At 41.0% G+C, this 22,786-nt stretch overlaps 1 protein-coding gene across 3 annotated transcripts in view; it reads right to left on the reverse strand.

Annotated features, from left to right (window-relative positions):
• Positions 1 to 22,786, reverse strand: part of LOC124612434 — a 152,267-nt gene that overhangs the window by 99,755 nt on the left and 29,726 nt on the right. For all 3 annotated transcript variants that reach the window (XM_047140644.1, XM_047140642.1, XM_047140643.1), the window contains exons 6-7: positions 9,245 to 9,435; positions 742 to 1,066 (exon numbers count right to left, since the gene is read on the reverse strand). In XM_047140644.1, the coding sequence (XP_046996600.1) occupies positions 742 to 1,066; positions 9,245 to 9,435 (516 nt within the window). The remainder of the gene's footprint in view (positions 1 to 741; positions 1,067 to 9,244; positions 9,436 to 22,786) is intronic.

Consider the following 22,786-nt stretch of genomic DNA (forward strand, 5'->3'; position numbering starts at 1 on the left):
AGGTGATTCCTGGATGAATGAATGACTGACTACATAAATAAATGTACATTTCATATAATACAACATAAATATTCTTAGTAGTTACAACATAAAAGCATACGTAAAACCCAAGTCACACTGTACGAATTCAGTAGTAGAAGACTGGACATAAAAATATAAGAATGATATAAAATAAGGTTCATTATTTTTTGCTACCAGAACTTGACACTGTTCTTCAGCAGTAAAAAATGGACACGAGCTGCCGCAATATGTGGAAAAGAGGATGCCAATTATCCACAATCAAGATCAAAAGAAACCTAATACAGACAGGAATGAAAGGAATGTAAAGAAAAAGTATTACAGAAATAAAACTTTTTTTTCTACTTTAATTTGCAGTCCGCGCAGTGTTGAATAACTTCTCTCTATGTAACTGATCTATGTATTATTTATCTCATTCTGTGGCACCTCTTTCTCTTCAGTTTTGCAAAACTCTAAACCCAAATTAAAAATCGTAAGATAAGTGAGCATTTTTTGATCAGTTCCTCAACATCACCACATTTCTGTCACTTTAACTCTCTCTCTTCTCCCTTAATTCCGAATAAACAAGAAAAAATTAAATACAAGCACACATAATTAATGTCCACAAAAATCATTCTCCTTTCCAAACTAAAAGGCTACATTTTCTTTCATTACAGTAATGCATCATATTACAAATTCACACACAAGAACAGTTCTGAAACACGACAACACACTATTATTTACCTTATCTGTCCATGGCAGTGTGCCGGTGTTCATGATCTCCCAAACTTTTGTAAAAGATTCTCCAAGCTTGATGTGTAAATCTGGTTTTGATCCAACATTTAACAGAACAGCATCCATTAAGTATGTACCAACTGGAACATCCACTCGTTTCCTATTTAATGATTTCTTCTCAGGTAAAGTTTCGCTGCGTGATTTTGAATGCGACTTTTTTTCAAGCATTCGTTTTGTTCTATTTTCCAGCTTTTCTAATTTTGCATCCAACTTCTTCTCAAGCCTTTTCTCTCTTTTTTGGAGTTTTTCAATTTTTCTCAGAAGCTTGTACTCTCTGAAAACAATGTTTTATTCTTCTTTTAGATCACTGCAAAGGTATTCCTTTTCTGTCACATTATGCAGGGTACATGAAGATCTTATGTCACAATTACTGAAAAGATTTTACTACTAGCAACTTAACTAAATGAAAAGCATTAATTGTCAAAACACACAATATTAGTAAGGGTTTGGTAACAAATATCATTTAAAAAAGGGGGGATGTTAAAGAAAGAGCAGTGGTGAATAGCAACCTATCCCTTCCATATTGGTTTTAGCCTATCCAGAACTTTCCATTGCTTAAAAAAAATGAAACTGCACTCGAAAATCAGATTTACTCTCTTTAGAGGCTAAAGGAAACAAGGACATCAAAGATAAAAATGGGAGATCTGATTTTCCAAAAACCTGACTTTATGAAAGGGCAATGTGCAGGTGATAAAACAAATGGAACAAATTAATAGAATAACAACTAAAAATTTAAATTTAGATGATTTAAATTGTATTATAAATGCTTAACTGGTCAATGAACATTGGGTGGTACAAAAAGAAATACTTGCACGAAGTATGGAGTACTAAACATGTGAAATTGTGAAGAGCTGACATTTTAAAAAGATGCTTATAATGCAAATTCAGCTTTTGCTGTTGACTAATCAAGTGATCCACTGATAAGTAAGCACTATCACATAAGTTTACTGAAACTGAGCACTGAAACCCCTGCTCATTCAAAGAGCAATACCCAAGTGGAGAGCTGGGATTTATCCCTTTCATGATACTGAAACAGTCTCCAATTACAACATACAAGTCAAAGACTAGAACCAACAACCAACTAGGGCAATTAAGACACACACCAATTACCACTGTCCAAGGCTTAAGATTGTACATGTTTCATAACATATTCAGAAATGTGATCCTGATCAGCTTCATACAGGCTGAAGTGTAACCTCATATGGAGATCAACAGCAAGTGAGCTGCTTTAGGCAACTTAACATATATATTGGGCATTAGGTCCACTACAATTCAGAATTTCAAACATTAACTGCAAACAACAACAACGGACAGGTTAAAAAGAGAAAAACAACCACAACTATACTAATAATACAACAGAATTCACCTTCAGCTGGATACCACAGTGACTGCCCTATTTAAAAATTCCAAAAACCAGTGACTCCCACATAAAGCTAATCTGGAAACCAACAGAGGCACACACAATTCCTCAAACTTAGCGATAAAACAATAAATATGAGAGCCAACACCTTGTGACGTATTACAAAAATTTGGTAAACTACGCCCATTCAAACTCTACTGGCTGTAATATAACTGCAAGCAACATTACCCTATTATTTGTTCACTGAAACTCAATTTAAGGAAATATTTGCAACAAAAGACAAGCCCCTCCAATGGATATGACTGTATGGGATGGAACCCGCTCTTCATGAATATTAATAAATGACAACGATAGATCATCAGCACACCAGATTTAGTAGATGCCAGGCTGATCGGCACAGCACTTAGAACTACATAAACATTTAGAGAACAACTAGAGCAAAGCTAACCACAACTTAACAAATGTCAAACAAATTTCTCTCAAGAAAAAGTATGCTAGCATAATAACATGTCATCAAGAGTGATAAATTCTTATTCCCTGCTCATATTCCCTTAACAATCACTAACACCAAAAGAAATAACACATCACACAACTTGCCAACACCGACAGCTGAAGGGTAATCTACACAATTAATCATCTGGAGAGAAAAAAAAAAAAAAAAAACAGAAAAATCACTCGTAGCAACTCTCAAAGATAACAACCCATTGATGGCCCACCACACAAATCACAGCGAATGTTCCATCTGACCCAGTGCCCGCTCTCTAGGCTGCTGCTCCTCTGGCAAACATTATAGGGCACTGCCCACTAAGCCAGTATGGAACAGCCTGAAGCATCATGCGATGTGGCAGTGTGCTGTCATAACACTCTGCAACCCAAGGTGACAATTAACAATTTAAACAATTAAGATCAATAATTCAGAAATTTAACTAATTGGAAAACCTAAGAAATGATACAGGATTTTATTACGATAAGAAGGGTAAAACTAATAAAGCAATCCGAATATGTAGAGCGGAGATGATTTTAAGAGAACCTATCAGAATCGACCCAGAGGTGGCTGGAGCGCAAGTATGCCAGATGGCATGTTCAGAGATAGGCACAGCCAGCAACCCCTATATATTCAGTCATATGGTGGGTGCAACCAGCGGGGCCTGGGAAGGGTAGGAGCACATGCAGGAATACAGGGAAGGGTCCAAACGTAATAGTTAAGGTGCAGTCCTCAGGGGCAGACATCCTTCAATCCCTGTGGAAGAGTCCACCAGAGGACCCAGCGCAGAAGGAAAAATAGTCCATGATACATTTTATTGTGGTGGACCACAGAGAAATCGCTCTATTTATAAAACCATCATTTGGAGTTCGTCCCCAAGTATGTCAACCGGAGTGAATGATGTAATTGCAAGCAGAGGTAATATTTGGCAAACAGTAATGTCTGAAATCACTGCCACCAAGAATCGTAAGCAATGGGGGGACACGACACTGTTAGGAGATACGTGGCTAAGTGGTTGAACAAGACGGACATGCAGTGAGGGTCACTACGTCTTGATGGCACAATAAGTTTTGATTGGGCACATACTGTGCTATGTAACACCGTCCAAGTAAAGTTGCACAGGAGGTGGCCTTTAATAATGTGTTTGAAGTATATTTCCGATGGTGAAAAACTGCTGAGGCTTAGACAGAAATAGTTCACAAACAAAGCTTATGATGTGTGCGACACAGCACCCCAATGTGTGAAGGTAGGTGAGTGTAGCACCCTGGCAAGCTGTTAGTTACTCACAAATTGTGGTATTATTTGCACTGATGATCCTTTGGTCATGACTTAACATGCACGAGATTTATTAACTTGGATTATTAAATTGCAGCCTTCCCAACGATCCTTAAGGGAATGTGAAAGACCAGTGTGGCAAAGAGCATTAACTGCATCTTCCCAACACAGAACTAGCTGTCTTGTGATATCTATAAAATGTAAAACCTTTGAATTTGTGGATGTAGGATCTATATAATATAGTTCCCTCCTATCAGAATTACTTTCCCTTTATGGGTAGTTGTATGCAATTTCATCAAGTGTTACTGTAGTTAATTAAATAGAATTCACACGCTGGAGCACAGAGACCTCGTAACTGCACCAAATGTAAGGTCGGGTTAGCTTCACAGGTTGAAGCAAGTAGGTCAGTGCCAAGAAAGTGCCACACACCACTGGAAACTACTGCCTCTCGTAACAAAGATTTGTGTCCAACAGTAAGTTGTCAAGTAGGGTATTGTCATTCCATATCCTCTTAGGGTTGGCCGCTGTAATTTTGTTGCGTTTGGCACCAACACAACTATTAGATTCATAATGAAAATTAATCTGACCATGAGAGGATATTGGAAATGTTACAAAATAGTGGATGGGTAGCTGGGGAATGGTTTGGAATAAGGCCAAATAAACAGTAAAAGTCTTTCAAATTGTTGTATACAGATGAAGAAAATCAGTAGGAAAATTTACAGAATAATTAATAATAGGGCATACAGGTTTTGTCAGGTACTCTCCAAGCATAAGAAGACAGGAGGAAGCACTGCTTGAGTAAAACAGTTGTGTTGGCGATGCACAGTTTTTTTGGAATATGGGTGGAGTGTTGTGGCACAGGTTCAACGCATCACAGCAAACAGCTGCAGTTCAGTGGCAGACAACGTGACGTCAACGGCAACAAATGTTAAGCTCTCATATTCTTTATCGATTTTTGGGCACATTGGTAATGCCTGAATGCAAAATGCAAGATTCAAGATTAATTAAAGATCTAGGAGATACCCAGTTACCAGATTATGAGCCAATTACTATGGATACTATTAAGAGAGAATTAAGTCGTACAGAAATTTTGAGTCCAGAATCTCCCGAGATTGTAGAGTTAGCGCAAGTGGAAATTAATTTGCGCAATTCAGTGCAAGCAGGCAAGAATGACACTGAAGTAATGACAGATGATGTGACGAAGCAAATAGCCCCAAAAGTAAAGTCTGATAGGCAAAATGTCTTGCTGATTTCAATAACTGCAATGTTAGGGAATCACAAGACAGAACTGACTGACAAATTCAGCAAAGCAGCGCAAATTTAAATCAAGAAAATACATGACAATGTGCAAGTGGTAACTTCTCATATGTCCTCAGAAATGACGAGATTAAAAACTGAAGTAAAGTGTGATGTTGATGAACAGTTTACAAAATATAAGTCGCAGTTGAAACTCCAGGTGGAGAGACAATAGAAAAATATTGTTACTAAGGTAGATAATGAAACTGATGCAGTATGCAGTAATTGTGACGAATGATACAAACAATCAATATCAAATATCTTGAAAACATTGGAATAGAATGAGACTGGTTATCGGACTTCACCTAAGCGATGGAGCTAAGACAAACTGAATATGAAAGTAAGACTGATAATAACTTTTTACTAGCATAAGCAATAATGTAAGTTTGAAACAGTGAAGTCTGGAACAGTGTAACAATTTTAAAGGGGATGTGACAGAGATAAGCAAAAAGAGTTGGCAAGACCTGAGCACAATTGAGGCAAATTGCCAAAGACAGAGAGGGGTAGCGAGTTCTCCTGGATGCCCTATGCCCCCATAGGGGCCAAAGGAATTAAGTCAAGTAAGTTATGTGACAGATATAACTCAGGCACTGGTTGCAGAGTGAACAGCATGAACTGTTACAAAGAAAACAGATTGTGCATCATCAGACACTGGATGTGCAACTGATTAAAAATGAAAAGTCAATCGCTAAATGGTCAAAAAGGGGTGTGCAAGCTTCGTCCGTCACTTCAGCAGATGCAGCTTTCATTTGGTCAAGTAAACTTAATTACTTCCATCCACATGGAAATGTGCACCCAAAGTTGACAGTACTTTAAAAGGGCTGGAGTATAAGGAAAACAATGAAAGAATTTTCCACTACAGATTACATGGTTCGAATAACAAACCAGCTGGTAGAAGAACATGGTATATTAGTGACACTGAATTCTAAGCCAGGTTAAGACACTGTGTGCGAAAACAGTACAACGTGTACATAATATATCTGTGTAAATTCTAGAACCACTCAGCCTTCTACCATCTTGAACACACGACATTCTGGATATGAGTGTGGGATGGGATGGTAGAATCCTACCTACTGCACGTCACATGTTTGTGTGTGCAGGTTTAAAATCAGTCGCGGGATGAAAGTAGACGCGGCAGACGAACGGCACCAAGTACCTGTCGAGCAATCCATAGTCGTTTTAGTGAGTGTGTAAGGAAGAACCATGGAGTTAATATGCAGGTCTGTGCTTATTGGGTCACTGACTATTGTTATTAAAACAAAGGCAATTGAAAAAGAACTCTTGAAAACTCTTGACATAACCTTGCTATATGCAAGACTTATTTTCTGATTCATGTTAAGAAAAGTTATGGTATCAAAGCCAACTTTCTTTTAACTGTAATTTAATTTGTTTCTGATGTTCGAGTGGACAACGGACTAACTGGAAGTTGTTTATAAATGTTGAAAGTGAGAGTATTATTGTGTATGAAAGTCAAATACATCATTAACTGACGTAAAGCAAAGTTTGTATGTCTACTTATTTAATAAGTAGAAAGAGTCTAAAAATTCCTGTACCTAGCATTATACGATGGAGAAGAAGTCGAGAGGATTTTGAGCAGCTGACTATACAGTAAAGAAGAGTGCCTGCAAATTACAAATAAGTCACTTCGTAAAGAAGTGGAAGGTGGTTTAGGGGAATAAACCGAAACAATCCAGATTAACACTCACACTTTAAGTTAGAAACATTAGAAAAAGACTACATGTCAGTGAAAGAAAATGGAATTATGAGAATATAAGCACAAGCAGCCAGTATTGCACAATCTTAAGGAATTATATGCTTGTTTCAAAGATATGTATCGGACATAAATACTGGATTTTCAAAATTTTGAGAGTTGCAACCAAAGCACTGTGTTCTTGCCAATGCCAGTGGGGACCCTGCTGTTTGTCTGCATGTCTGTGTGTGTCACATCAGAAATTGAAGTTAATGGTTGAAGAATGTAAACTGAAAGCACTAATGAAGTGTGAAGAACACACATTACCGTGTACATGCACTATGTAGCATTTGTTACATGCAATCCTGCACTTCCAGCATTATTCTTAGGTTCAAGTCCCTACTGTCCAAGTGTGACAATACTGAACGATCATTTGTTTGAATTGTTTGGTACGAACTGTACTGACAAAATTCCGTACAAGTGTTTGTTAACAAAAGGCAGGATAGTTCTAGAGACTGTAACAAAAACAACAGATGATTTCACTGAAGTGTTTGCATCAAGTTTACAACAGCTCCTTCAACAATCAGCAGTAGTAACAGCCCTTTTAAGCCACTAAAAAAGAACTCAAAGTGAATGTCTTTTTCTGGGGATCCTGCAAAGAATTACTCTTTTACCATGCAGGATGAAGTACAGGGATTTCAATGGAAAAATTCACAGGTTACTATTCACCCACTGAGACACAAAAACGTGTTGCAAACTTAAGAAGAAACAGATGAAGTACAGGCCAGCTTCTTACATCCACATGGACCATACCATTATCTGTTTTTTCTGCCATACCTGACACTTGTGTTATCAGAAGATGCAATTGTCTTTTAAGTGTCTTTGCAAGTGTAAGATATGAAGTTCTCACAAGGCTGGATCCTGTGATACAAACTGGAGGAAATATAGTCTCCCTGCATCAGATCCGGTGAACATTTAAGAATTTAACTAGAGACTTGTGAGATGAGATTTTACCATGTTTTATTACCTTTTCATTCAATTTACACTGTAAATGGTTCATAATACCCCCACAGTAATATAAATCATATTTTTGTACAACATTACTTATGAACTGCACTTTTCTTCTGCATTTTGGTAGTGTACTGCTGCTCACAAGATAAATTTTTGGCCGCGATGTCGTTACTGTGCCACCTTGATATTTAACATGCTTTTAGCAACACTTTGGAGCAATATAATATATTTCTTTAATTTTGAGATATTCAAGATTAAAGGTTGAGGTCAACAACCATGAATGTATTCAATTTTGAGATATTCAAGGTCAAAGGCTGAGGTCAATGAACCAGAAATGCGAAAATTCTTAAAAATCTGCCATGTTACATATCAATGTAAGGCTCTAATTATCAGTTTTTCAATAATACAAGTTTCATTGCTTTATCTAGATTATAACCAAAGTTGCAGTCATAAAATGGTGCGATTAGAAGTACAATCATATCAAACCTTAAGTAATGATGTTTGTGGTAACACAATATGTGAAGTTCTCGGCACAAATAATACAAATTATGTATATGAAAATATTCCAACATTTTTGGATGTGCAGGTTTTGACTGCCATTGTCATCCCATACAGTACACTTCAAATTGAAGAAAAGGCTCCCTTTCCAATTATGTCCACCATATAAAGTGACAAGCATGTGACAAAGTGAATAGAGACGACAGTAGGAAATAGAGTGTGCAAAGTGTGGCAGCTGACCAACGCATATACACAGCAAAGTGCAATGACACTATCCTAAAGTCACGTATTAGAAGCAGATTTAGAAGATATATAGACGATAAGAGTCACAAAATAGATAAGTGATTTGAGTGGACGTTAAGTAACAATGTCTCTCAAGTTGATGGCAAAATGAAAGCTGAATTAGCACAAGTGGAAAAGCTAGAGTCCACTTATAGCTTTCAAAGATGCAGTACCAGCAGATACTTCAATACCAAGATCATGTCTCCCACTCTTGGAAACTGCCGCCTACAGTAACAGTGTGTTTTGTACAACTGTACAGCATGGAGCAGGTTTTTTTTCCATACTCTCTCGGAGTCGGCTGACATAATTTTGTTGACTCTGGCAGCACCACAACTGTTACGATTCACAGTGAAAATTAATCTGGCTACAAAAGGATAACAGAAACATTACAAGTGGGTCTTTTTAATTAACACTGTAGCCTACCACGACCAAAGCAGAAATAAAAAATCACGGTAAGTGTCATATGGCACAGCATCAGATGTGTTACAACAGTATATCGCTTAATAATTCCAATTATGTAGACAGATAGCCAAGTAGTATTATTTTACACTTATACCTCTGCTCAACAACATTTGCATCTGATGATTCTTCATCAGATATCTTCTTTTTCTTCTTCTTTGTGCACGATGCATCTATAGAAGCTGATGTTTTTTCTGAACTGTGCCAGGTTTTCTTCAGGTCAACTATAGCTTGATGAAGTTCATATGTTACCTGTGAAGTAACTTCTGCTACTATTTCACCTTTCATCTGAAAAAAAAAAAATCTTCATGATAAACACCAAATTAACAGAATACTTATTGTACCTACGGCCCAGAAGAAATACTGCAAAGGAAAATGTAATGTCATAAAGAAAAGTAAAGTTGTTGTCCATCACATAAATCTTACAACAAGAGCAGAGCAATAATTAAGGTGATCAATCACAGATAAACCACCAAAAATTATGAGAAACAACTACAACAGATTAGTGCTTATCAAAACTTTATTAAAAGTTGTAAGCTCGCTTACTCATGTGCCATACAGCACATCAAGTTTCTGTAGATTTACAGAACAGCTAGCAAGAAAGTGAATAACTGTGTAACAATCCCAATTTTTGTAATAAGATCTACAAGAAGCACAGTTTTTACTAATGATGTCATGCAGAACCTTGCAAGCCACATCTATTTTGTCATGGAACGAACCAGTACATAGTTCACAGAATGCTGTTCATAAAATCCCACAAACAAATAATTAAATAATTAACAAGACACGAAAAAAGAGAGAGTAGGAATAAGTACATTACAGAGAAAAGTTTAAACTACTATGATGAACTTTTGTACAGAATAGGTGGCACGTGCCACAAGGAATCTTTCAACCTGTAGTAGAATATGTAGGGTTTAGAACTCAATTATTTTACTTCTGCTGGAGACCTACAGACTTTTCTATATAATGTTTCAGGAAGTATTTTCCAAGTGCCTTTGGTTTTTATTCTGTGAAATGCTTAAGTAAGTGTTATCCAAGTGTAAATCATTTTTCCATCTAGTATTCACTGAATGAATGTTGCAGTTACTTCTGAAAACAGCACTATTGTTAACAACATAATCCATGATGGAAAATATATATCGCTTCTTTTAACCTAGGGAACAAGTGATAGTCACTGGGCGCCAAGTCAGGACTATAGGGTGGGTGGATGATTATGTTCCACTGAAACTGCTGCAGGAGAGCAACAGTTTGCCGAGCAATGTGTGGGCGAGCATTGTCATGGAGAGTGTGTACGTCCTTGCTCAACATTCCTCTTCTCCAGTTCTGAATTGCCCGTTTGAGTTTTTACAGTCTCACAGTACCTGTCAGCGTTAATTGTGGTCTAAGCGATTCAGTTCCGATGACGAGGTGAAAGAAGAGATTCATAACTTTCTGAACAGCATGGCGGTGAGCTGGTATGACATGGGCATATAAAAACTGCCACAGCGTCTACAAAAATGCATCGACAGAAATGGCGATAATGTCAAAAAATAGCTAAATGTTCAAGCTGTAAACGATGTAAACGATTGTAGAAATAAACAGGTCTATGTACTTATAACAAAATAGGAGACCTTACTTTTGGGATTACCCTCGTAACAACAGCATCAGACTCTTATTGTCTTATATAGGCGTTGCCGACAGCAGCACCGTATTCTGCTTGTTTACATATCTCTGTATTTGAATACACATGCCTATACCAGTTTCTTTGGCACTTTAGTGTATTTGATATTCCCATTGGTCAAATTATTCCTTTTTAAATAGATGTGACAATGACTGTCAGACTTTATCAAATTACCAATATGAGCAGTAGCTATTAAAATATAACACCTCATGCACACACGAAAGCCAACTCTAGCATCTTGGGTCGGACTGCAACGTCACTTGGGATGCAAACAGCAATCTGGAGGGGATGGGGAAGGGGAAGGGATAGTAGTGTACGGGTCGGGAGAGAGATGAACACTGTCTGGTGGACTGTGCAGGGACTAGACTGCCAACAGGCGCAGTGTCAGAAGGTTGTAGAGCAAGGAGGTATGGAAAAAAAGGAGACACGTGGGGAGAGACAGAAGGATGCATTGGCGGAGGGCTGCAAATAATCAGGGTGGGAGATGAGAATGGGGAGAAGATGATGGACAGAGAGAGTGGAAACTGTTGGGTGAAGGGTGTGGGGACAATATGTTAGCACGAGTTGAGGCCAGGATAATTATGGGAGCGGAGAAAGTGTTGCAAGGATAACTCCCATCTGTGCAGTTTAGAAAAGTGGGTGGTGAAGGGAAGAATCCACAGGACTCAGGTAGTGAAGCAGCCATTGAAATCAAGTGCATTATGTCCACTTGTGTGATGTGTCACAGGGTGGTCTGCTTTGCTCTTGGCAACAGTTTGTCGGTGACCGTTCATCCTGAACGACAGTTGGTTGGTGGTAGTCATACCAATATAAAACGCTGTGCAATGACATGACTACAGCTGACCTGGTGAATGACATGGCAGTTTTCAGTGGCCCGAATCCTGATGGGGTAGGATAAACTTGTGACAGTACGAGAATAGGAAGTGTTGGGTGGGTGGATTGTGCAGTTTTGCACCTGAGTCTTCCACAGGGATATGATCCTTGCGGCAAGGGGTTGGGATTGACAGAGGCATAGGAATGGACTAGGATGTTGTGGAGGTTGGGTGGGTGACGGAATACCACTTTAGTAGGGGTTGAAGTGTCTCGAGGAGGATGTCCCTGATTTCAGGGCACGATGATAAGTAATCAAAGCCTTGCGAAGGATGTGGTTCAGTTGTTCCAGTCTGAGATGGTACTGGGTGACGAAGGGGACACTCTTTTGTGTCTGGTTCTTGAGGGTGATGGGGGGATTAGGGGTGTGAGGAGAAATGGCATGGGAGATCTGCTTGCGGACCAGTTCTGGCAGATAGTGCCTGTCTGTCAAGGCCCTGGTGAGACCCTCAGCATTCTGAACAAGGGAGTTTTTTGTCACTGCAGATACGTCGTCCCTGGGTAGCCAGGCTATATGGCAGAGATTTCTTTGGTGTGAAAGGGATAACGGCTGTCAAAATGCAGGTACTGTTGGTGGTTTTAATGTGGACAAAGGTGTGGGTAGGGGGTCTTTACTTCTTCACAATCTCAACACATTCCCTCCAATCCGCTTCATGTGGTCCTCCTCAACGAAGCACGCCACCTTCCTAGTATTGACCTCCTCCTCTCTGATCGCTCAACCCGCACTTCAGTCCATGTTAAACCCACCAACCACCAACGTACCTGCATTTTGACAGCTGTCATCCCATTCACACCAAAAAAATCTCTGCCATATAGCCTGGCTACCCGACGATATATCTGCAGTGACAAAAACTCCCATGTTCAGTATGCTGAGGGTTTCATCAAGGCCATCACAGGCAGACATTATCCCCCAGACCTAGCCCACAAACAGATCTCCCATGCCATTTCCCCTAACACCCCCAATTCTCCCACCACCCCCAAGAACCAACCACAAAGGAGTGTCCCCTTCATCACCCAGTACCATCCTGGGTTGGAACAACTGAACCACATCCTTCGCCAGGGCTTTGATTACCTATCATCGCACCATGAAATGAGGGACATCCTACCCAAGACACTTCCCACCCATTCTAAAGTGAAGTTCTGTCACCCACCCAGCCTCCACAACATTCTACTCCATCCCTATGCCAATCCCAACCCCTTGCCACAAGGATCAAATCACTGTGGAAGGCTCAGGTGCAAAACTTGCCCAATCCACCCACCCAGCACTTCCTATTCCACTCCTGTCACAAGTTTATCCTACCCCATCAGGGGCCGGGCCACCTGTGGAAGCAGCCATGTCATTTATCAGCTCCACTACAATTATTGCACAGCTTTCTATACTGGTATGACTACCAATGAGCTGTACACCAAGATGAACAGGACACCACCAAACAGTGGCCAAGAGCAAAGCAGACCACCAAGTGGCACAGCATGTAGCTGAAAATAACACACTTGATTTCAGTGGCTGCTTCAATATCCAATCCATCTGGATCCCTCCCTCCACCATCATCATTTCTGAACTGTGTAAATGGGGGTTATTCTTACAACACTTTCTCCGCTCCCATAATTATCGTGACCTCAACCTATGGTAACATATGGCCCCATGCCCTCCACTCTGTCCTATCATCTCCTCCCCATTATCATCTCTCACTCAGTTTATTTGCAGCCCTCTGCCAACACTTATGCCCATCTTTCCCTGCTCCTCTCCATTTTTCACCACCTCCCTGCCCCACAAAATCCTGATGCTGTGCCTGTAGATAGTCTAGTCTCTGCACACTCCAACAGACTGTGTTTGACTCTCTCCACACCCGTACACTACTATCCCTTCCCCTTTCCCCACCTCCCTCCAGATCGCTGCTTGCATCCCCTCGTGATGTTGCATTCTGGCCCAAGATGCTGGAGCTGGCAATCGTGTGTGCATTAGGTGTGCTAGAGGGAAACATTCCACGTGGGAAAAATATATCTAAAAACAAAGATAATGTAACTTACCAAACGAAAGAGTTAGCATGGTGATAGACACACAAACAAACACAAACACACACACAAAATTCAAGCTTTTGCAACCAACGGTTGCTTCACTAGGAAAGAGGGAAGGATGTGGGTTTTAAGGGAGAGGGTAAGGAGTCATTCCAATCCCAGGAGCGGAAAGACTTACCTTAGGGGGAAAAAAGGACAGGTATACACTCGCACACACACACATATCCATCCGCACATATACAGACACAAGCAGACATTTGTAAAGGCAAAGAGTTTGGGCAGAGATGTCAGTCGAGGTGGAAGTACAGAGGCAAAGATGTTGTTGAATGACAGGTGAGGTACGAGCGGCGGCAACTTGAAATTAGCGGAGGTTGAGGCCTGGTGGGTAATGGGAAGAGAGGATATACTGAAGGGCAAGTTCCCATCTCCGGAGTTCTGACAGGTTGGTGTTAGTGGGAAGTATCCAGATAACCCAGACGGTGTAACACTGTGCCAAGATGTGCTGGCCGTGCACCAAGGCATGTTTAGCCACAGGGTGATCCTCATTAGCAACAAACGCTGTCTGCCTGTGTCCATTCATGTGAATGGACAGTTTGTTGCTGGTCATTCCCACATAGAAAGCTTCACAGTGTAGGCAGGTCAGTTGGTAAAGGTGCTTTCACACGTGGCTCTGCCTTTGATCGTGTACACCTTCCGGGTTACAAGACTGGAGTAGGTGGTGGTGGGAGGGTGCATGGGACAGGTTTTACACCGGGGGCGGTTACAAGGGTAGGAGCCAGAGGGTAGGGAAGGTGGTTTGGGGATTTCATAGAGATGAACCAAGAGGTTACGAAGGTTAGGTGGACGGCGGAAAAACACTCTTGGTGGAGTGGGGAGGATTTCATGAAGGATGGATCTCATTTCAGGGCAGGATTTGAGGAAGTCGTATCCCTGCTGGAGAGCCACATTCAGAGTCTGATCCAGTCCTGGAAAGTATCCTGTCACAAGTGGGGCACTTTTGTGGTTCTTCTGTGGGAGGTTCTGGGTTTGAGGGCATGAGGAAGTGGCTCTGGTTACTTGCTTCTGTACCAGGTCAGGAGGGTAGTTGCGGGATGCGAAAGCTGGTTTCAGGTAGTTGGGGTAATGGTTCAGGGATTCCGGACTGAAGCAGATTCGTTTGCCACGAAGACCTAGGCTGTAGGGAAGGGGCCGTTTGATGTGGAATGGGTGGCAGCTGTCATAATGGAAGCACTGTTGCTTGTTGGTGGGTTTGATGTGGACGGATGGGTGAAGCTGGCCATTGGACAGGTGGAGGTCAACGTCAAGAAAAGTGGCATGGGATTTGGAGTAGGACCAGGTGAATATGATGGAACCAAAGGAGTTGAGGTTGGAGAGGAAATTCTGGAGTAGTTCTTCACTGTGAGTCCAGATAATGAAGATATCATCAATAAATCTGTACCAAACTTTGGGTTGGCAGGCCTGCGTGACCAAGAAGGCTTCCTCTAAGCGACCCATAAATAGGTAAGTGTACGAGGGGGCCATCCTGGTACCCATGGCTGTTCCCTTTAATTGTTGGTATGCCTGGCCTTCGAAATTGAAGAAGTTGTGAGTCAGGATGAAGCTGGCTAAGGTAATGAGGAAAGAGGTTTTAGGTAGGGCAGCAGGTGATCAGCGTGAAAGGAAGTGCTCCATCGCAGCGAGGCCCTGGACGTGCGGAATATTTGTGTATAAGGACGTGGCATCAATGGTTACAAGGATTGTTTCCAGGGGGTAGCAGATTGGGTAAGGATTCCAGGCGTTCAAGAAAGTGGTTGGTGTCTTTGATGAAGGATGGGAGGCTGCATGTAATGGGTTGAAGGTGTTGATCTACGTAGGCAGAGATACGTTCTGTGGGGGCTTGGTAACCAGCTACAATGGGGCGGCTGGGATGATTGGGTTTGTGAATTTTTGGAAGAATGTAGGGGTGCGGGGTGTCGGTGGGGTCAGGAGGTTGATGGAGTCTGGTGAAAGGTTTTGTACGGGGCCAAAGGTTCTGAGGATTCCTTGAAGCTCCGCCTGGACATCAGGAATGGGATTACCTCGGCAAACTTTGTATGTGGTGTTGTCTGAAAGCTGACGCAGTCCCTCAGCTACATACTCCCGACTATCAAGTACCACGGTCGTGGAACCCTTGTCCACCGGAAGAATGACGATGGATCGGTCAGCCTTCAGATCACGGATAGCCTGGGCTTCAGCAGTGGTGATGTTGGGAGGAGGATTAAAGTTTTTCAAGAAGGACTGAGAGGCAAGGCTGGGAAGTGAGAAATTCCTGGAAGGTTTGGAGAGGGTGATTTTGAGGAAGAGGAGGTGGGTCCCGCTGTGACGGAGGATGGAACTGTTCCAGGCAGGGTTCAATTTGTATAGTGTCTTGGGGAGTTGGATCATTATGAGTAGGATTAGAATCATTTTTCTTCGTGGCAAAGTGATATTTCCAGCAGAGAGTACGAGTGTAGGACAGTAAATCTTTGACGAGGGCTGTTTGGTTGAATCTGGAGTAGGGCTGAAGGTGAGGCCTTTGGATAGGACAGAGGTTTCGGATTGGGAGAGAGGTTTAGAGGAAAGGTTAACTACTGAATTAGGGTGTTGTGGTTCCAGATTGTGTTGATTAGAATTTTGAGGTTTTGGGGGGAGTGGAGCTGGAAGTGGGAGATTGAGTAGATGGGAGAGACTGGGCCTGTGTGCAATGAGAGGAGGTTGAGGTTTGCTGGAAAGGTTGTGGAGGGTAAGTGAGTTGCCTTTCCGGAGGTGGGAAACCAGGAGATTGGATAGTTTTTTTGAGGTGAAGGGTGGCATGCTGTTCTAATTTGCGGTTGGCCTGTGGGAGGATGCTCTGAACAGCCGGTGTGGATGTGGGAAAGATTGAGGACTTTTATTAAGGATAGGAGTTGACGGGTGTGTTCATTGGCTGAGTTGATGTGTAGGTGAAGGATTGGGTGGGTGAGGGCAATGGATTGTTCAGTTTGGAACTGGTATAGGGACTGATGGAAAGAAGGGTTACAGCCAGAGATGGGAACTTTAACTGTGAGGCCTTTGGGGGTAATGCCAAATGTCAGACAAGCCTGAGTAAATAAAATATGGGAGCGTAATCTGGCTAGGGCGAAGGTATGTTTGCGGAGGGAATGTAAATAAAACTTAATGGGGTCGTTGTTCGGATGTTGTGAGGATGACATGGTATTAGAAGGTGAAAAGTGTAACATGAGGCTGAAATGAAAATAAAAATATATGGGGAGAGATAAAGGTGAACTAGAAAGCAACTGGAGATCTGGTGTGAAAAAAGTCGAAAAAGTGTTGGTTGAAGCTGAGCTATGTTGATCCTGTGGTGAACTCGGGTTGGTAAACAACGATGTGCACAAAGTTAGGTGGCTGTATTGCCGCCAAAACGTTTAAGGGTGGAGAAATTCGGGAAAATTTCGAAAAAACTGCGTGTAAATGTATTAAAAGGAGTGGTTTTGTGGTGGCAGATTATGAAAATGAGGTTAACAATTGTCTGCCGAAGAAATAATGATGTTAAAACCTGTGGGAAGCGGCTAAAAGTGATCAGTGATGTGGGGAAAACGGAAATGGAAATAAAGCGAAAGTTGTTAGAACTAGCCGAAATGGTTGTTTAATAGGTGAAAGGAACTGTTTGTGAACTGGAAACGGTGGATTTTATAGCAGCGGTAGTGTTGAAAGCGGAAAAAAATTTTTTGCTTATGGTTTGGAAGTGGGTTACGTATTATTGAGAATATACAGGCGGGATAAAATGGTATGGTAGATTACAGTAAAAAGGAGAAGGTGAATACAAAGTGAAACTACTTGCAAAAACAGAAAGCCTACACTGTGAAGCTTTCTATGTGGGAATGACCAGCAACAAACTGTCCATTTGCATGAATGGACACAGGCAGACAGTGTTTGTTGGTAATGAGGATCACCCTGTGGCTAAACATGCCTTGGTGCACGGCCAGCACATCTTGGCACAGTGTTACACCGTCTGGGTTATCTGGATACTTCCCACTAACACCAACCTGTCAGAACTCCGGAGATGGGAACTTGCCCTTCAGTATATCCTCTCTTCCCGTTACCCACCAGGCCTCAACCTCCGCTAATTTCAAGTTGCCGCCGCTCGTACCTTACCTGTCATTCAACAACATCTTTGCCTCTGTACTTCCACCTCGACTGACATCTCTGCCCAAACTCTTTGCCTTTACAAATGTCTGCTTGTGTCTGTATATGTGTGGATGGATATGTGTGTGTGTGCGACTGTATACCTGTCCTTTTTTCCCCCTAAGGTAAGTCTTTCCGCTCCTGGGATTGGAATGACTCCTTACCCTCTCCCTTAAAACCCACATCCTTTTGTCTTTCCCTCTCCTTCCCTCTTTCCTGATGAGGCAACCGTTGGTTGCGAAAGCTTGAATTTTGTGTGTGTGTGTGTTTGTGTTTGTTTGTGTGTCTATCAACATGCCAACACTTTCGTTTGGTAAGTTACATCATCTTTGTTTTGTGTGTGTGTGTGTGTGTGTGTGTGTTTTGCTGATGAAGGCTGTGACTGAAAGCTATATGTGAGAGTGTTTTAACTGTGCCTGTCTGCAACCTGATGTGTCTTCAGTTTCCTTGTGATGTGTCTTCTTTAGTCTTTTCCTACACTGTTGATGTTATTACTTGGAGTTTCCATTGTTTGACTTTTAGGTATGGCATCCATATTGATTTATTAAAATTTGGATATTAAAAATTATGAAATTCCTCATTATGCCAATTACATCTTTGTTACCAGTGTGTTGAGTTCAAACAATTTAGTCAATCAATAGTATGTTAACATATTCCAGAAATTTATAGTAGTCTGGTCACAATAAGAGCTGAAGGTTTGGGCTGACTGAAATCATCCCATATGGAGAAGGAAAACAGCATGAAAATAAGAAGAACTAGTACAGATCCTAGCTACTGTAGTTACCAGTATAAAAGACAAAGTAGGACGGTGGGGGCCAAACCTGCTTTGTCACAATCTGGAAGATTCATTGGAATGCTACTTAAAATTGCACACAGTCACAAGATTCTTTACTCTTTAATGGTGTAATAATTGATTCAATTTCATCTTTGCTTGTTTCCTGTAGCTGCATGTGATGTAGTTGTCTCAGAATACCAGCATTCAAGAGTTCTACATATCCACCTGTGCCAATAAAATTTTTATTCAACTTACCAGCCACTGACAAGTAGTGATTATTAAATATTTTGCAGAACTTGGGTGGATCATAAATAGTTACATTCTCACACAACAGAGGCGTAATATGTTGAACACACATACTTTGCCCTATACCACTTTCACATTTGAATACATAATTTAAATTTTTTTCGGAGTGCGTTCTATCCTCTTGGCGTGATCCACTGTTTTAACCCATGTGATGACGTCCCTCAGCACTTTGCGGTATTGTCTGTAGTAAAATTCTGCTTTCAGGCTTTAACTGATCATATTATGATACAGCTCCCATTTCTTCCTACATGGTATTCTAATACTAACTATCTAAATCAGTTGCTTATTAGCACTGCTTAGGTGCCTGCACATTTTTTAATGGAAAAGAGTTATTAAAGTTATCAAATGTAATGTCTCATCAACAAAGTGGAATGCATGTGGGCACACGGTCATAAGTATTTTGAGAGCAGGGATGCAATGACTTGAAATTCAGTTAAACTATTTTCTTTTTCTAAATAATGGGTAGTGGAAGTTGGGTTATGACTAAGTAACAATTAGAGATGCAATCTGGTGGGAGCTCCACAACTAGTTGAAAAACTAAAACAGAGTTTTTTAAAAAGTAATGTAAGTGAGAACATGGAAACTCTAACAACAATCCATAATTGGTGAACGGACAACAGTGGTTATAGTGGAAAGGAACCACACTACAGTTGTACAGTGGAGACATACTGTACATCAAGGATATGTGGTCTTCTTCCTTTTTTTTCCAGAATTGATAGCTTTGCAGGAATGAGTAATAGTAAGAATGTGGCTCCAACAAAGCAATTTCAATATAGGAATTGGAGTGATAGTGTGTGAAAAGGTTCTAAGCAAGATAGGGCAAGGTGGAAATATGGCGCCATCATAGGGCATGTTTAGGGGAAATGTAGGATCTTACTTCAACCTACTATCACATGATGTAGTATATACAGAACATACATTTTCTGGTGCTTGTGCAGTCATCAATGTGGGTATGAAGTATTAGGTACAGCCCAATTAAAATTTTATAGTACGGGATTGACTATTCTGTAATGTTTCTTTTAAGATGTATGAGGTTTCTATAATTTTATATGTGAGAGGGATTCATTCATGTACATGTTTATTATGGACCTGTTTCAAAAGTAATTGGGAATGGGGCATGCAGACAGACCTGACATTACTGACAGTGTCAGCACAAAGGCAGAGTTAGTGTTTATGATATCACAGCAGTGATGGCCACTAAAGTTAACAAGTCCATCGAGAAGACTAGGAGAGTATTTATATTGGAAAGAGAAGAGCAGCAGTTGTTAGCATCTTACTTAGACAGTGAATGAACATGAAAAGTTCCAATATTATGGATACAGAGGAATTATGGGCAAAGTTTCAATCAATTGTAAATCATGCTCTAGAGAAGAATTTGTCAAATGGATTTAGGACACAAAAGGCCCATTGTGGTTCACTAACAAAATTCAGAAAATTCTGAGGAAACAGATACCCTTGAACTTTCAATTCAGAAAAGGACACGTAAATGACAGGCAAAAGTTACTAGAAATTCATGCACCTGTAAAAAAATCAATGCACGAAGCATACAATAACTTCCACTGTTACAAAAGCGAGGTGGTGCAGTTGCTAGCACATTGGACTCACTTTCGGGAGGACGATGGTTCAAATCCATGTCCAGCACCCTGATTTAGGTTTCCGTGATTTCCCTAAATCACTTCAGGCAAATGTCCGAATGAGTCCTTTGAAAGAGCACAGCTAACTCCCGTCCCCATCCTCCCCTCATCTGATGGGTCTGATGACCTCACTGTTTGGGTACCATATACCACTATTAATTACTTCATTTCCTATTCGACTTGCAAAAGGAATGAGGGAAAAACAATTGTATGCTTCTGTACAAGCCTTAACTTCTCTTACTTTGCCTTCTTGGTCCTTACGTCACATGTATGTTGGCAGTAGTACAACTGTTCCTCCTCCACATCACCCAACCAACTTCCACCATCATGCCTCAGCAAAAGTGCCGAGAACGCAAGAAAATTCTGGTCCTATATAAAATCGCTAAGTGGGTCAAAGGTTTCTGTCCATTTATTGAGCAGTCTGGGGTGGCAATAGAAGACAGCAAAAGGAAAGATGAAGATTTAAATTTCGCATTCAATAAATCATTCACGCAGGAGGATCAAACAACCACCATATGGAGGACATAGTAATGGGCATCCCAGACATAGAACAGCAACAGAAAGAGTTCCAAACAAATAAATCACCAGGTCTGGATGGTATCCCAACTCTATTTTATGCTATGCAACAACTGCGCAATGGCTCATCACTATGTCACTTAGCCCACCCATGATGCATCAACAATGCAGTGCAGCTAGCTGTGCACCTGATATACTCTATGGCATTGGCTCTTTACTTAGCCTGCATTTATCACAAAGCTCCCACGCAGTGCAACCCATGTGACTGAAAAGATGTTCGAACATAATAAATATCCTTGAGACAGAAAAGCACAAATGAGCACTGACTTAGAAAGCATTGCTCATGCAAAACTCAGCTTGGCCTGCAAACCACAAATGAATAGCAACTGGCAGATTCCATGTTCCTAGATTTTCAGAAAGTGTCCGACATGGTACCCACAGCAGACTGCTAATGAAGGACCGAGCACACAGAATTGCTTCCCAGGTATGCGAGTGGCTAGAAGACTTCTTAAATAATAGAAGCCAAAATGTTGTCCTCAATGGAGAGTGTGCATCACAGACAAGGGTATCATCAGGAGGGCCCAAAAGAGGTGTGACATGACCACTTTTGTTCTCCACATACTTAAAATTATGTCGGATAAGCTAAGCACCAAACTGAGACTGCCGACTCTGTAGTATATACAGAATTACTTCAGACAGAATTTCTGTGGTGTCATGAATAGAAGCTTGCTCCACATGTAGAAAAATCTAAGTTCAACAATGTAGGAAAAGACAGATTGCTACTTACCATAAAAAAAGATACATCAAGTTGCAGACAGGAACAATTAAAAGACATTTTGAAGGATTAGTTCAACACAAATTCATGCTACAGGGACAAACTGTTAACTGATGATACTATCAGCACATGTTGCGATGCCTGAGAGAGAATGTGAGAAGCAAATGCCCCGAAATGTGACGACACAATTCATGGCTCTTTCATCACAATAACGCACCTGCACATTCATCCCTGTTAGCTCGTGACTAGAGCACAAAAAATAAAATCCTTGTGCTGCCTCATCCTCTGTACTCTCCAGAACTGGCCCCTGTGAACTTTTTTTCTATTTTCAAAGTTGAAAACCCTGTTGAGAGGAAGGAGACTTGCAATGATAGGCAAGATAAAAGAAGACAGCGCTTCGCGCGATCCAGAAAGAGGTGTACCAAGAGTGCTTCTGGAAGTGGAAACTGCGTTGGGTGTGGTGTATCAATTGTGGAGGAGAGTATATCAAAGAAGATCATGCACAATTAGTATAAGGTAAGCGCAGAAAAATTCTGTGGACATAAGTTCCGGAATATTTCGAATAGACCTCATATATGCTTAATGTGCACTGTCAATTGCTTGTTCATTCTGCTTTTCAGGATCCTTAGGGCATAATATGTATTCAGTTTTGAATTAACATGTGCCACAAGCATCTACATTTACATACATATTCCACAAGCCTCTGTATGGTATGTGGCAAAGGGTACCACATACCACTATTAATTACTTCATTTCCTACTTCACTTGCAAAAGGAGTGAGGGAAAAACAATTGTATGCTTCTGTACAAGCCCTGACTTCTCTTACTTTGCCTTCATGGTCCTTACGTCACATGTATGTTGGCAGTAGTACAACTGTTCTGGAGTCAGCAGCAAATACCTGTTCTCTTAATTTTCTCAATAGCGCT

The sequence above is a fragment of the Schistocerca americana genome, chromosome 4 (assembly GCF_021461395.2).
Source record: "Schistocerca americana isolate TAMUIC-IGC-003095 chromosome 4, iqSchAmer2.1, whole genome shotgun sequence".
NCBI classification, from domain to species: Eukaryota; Metazoa; Arthropoda; class Insecta; order Orthoptera; family Acrididae; genus Schistocerca; species Schistocerca americana.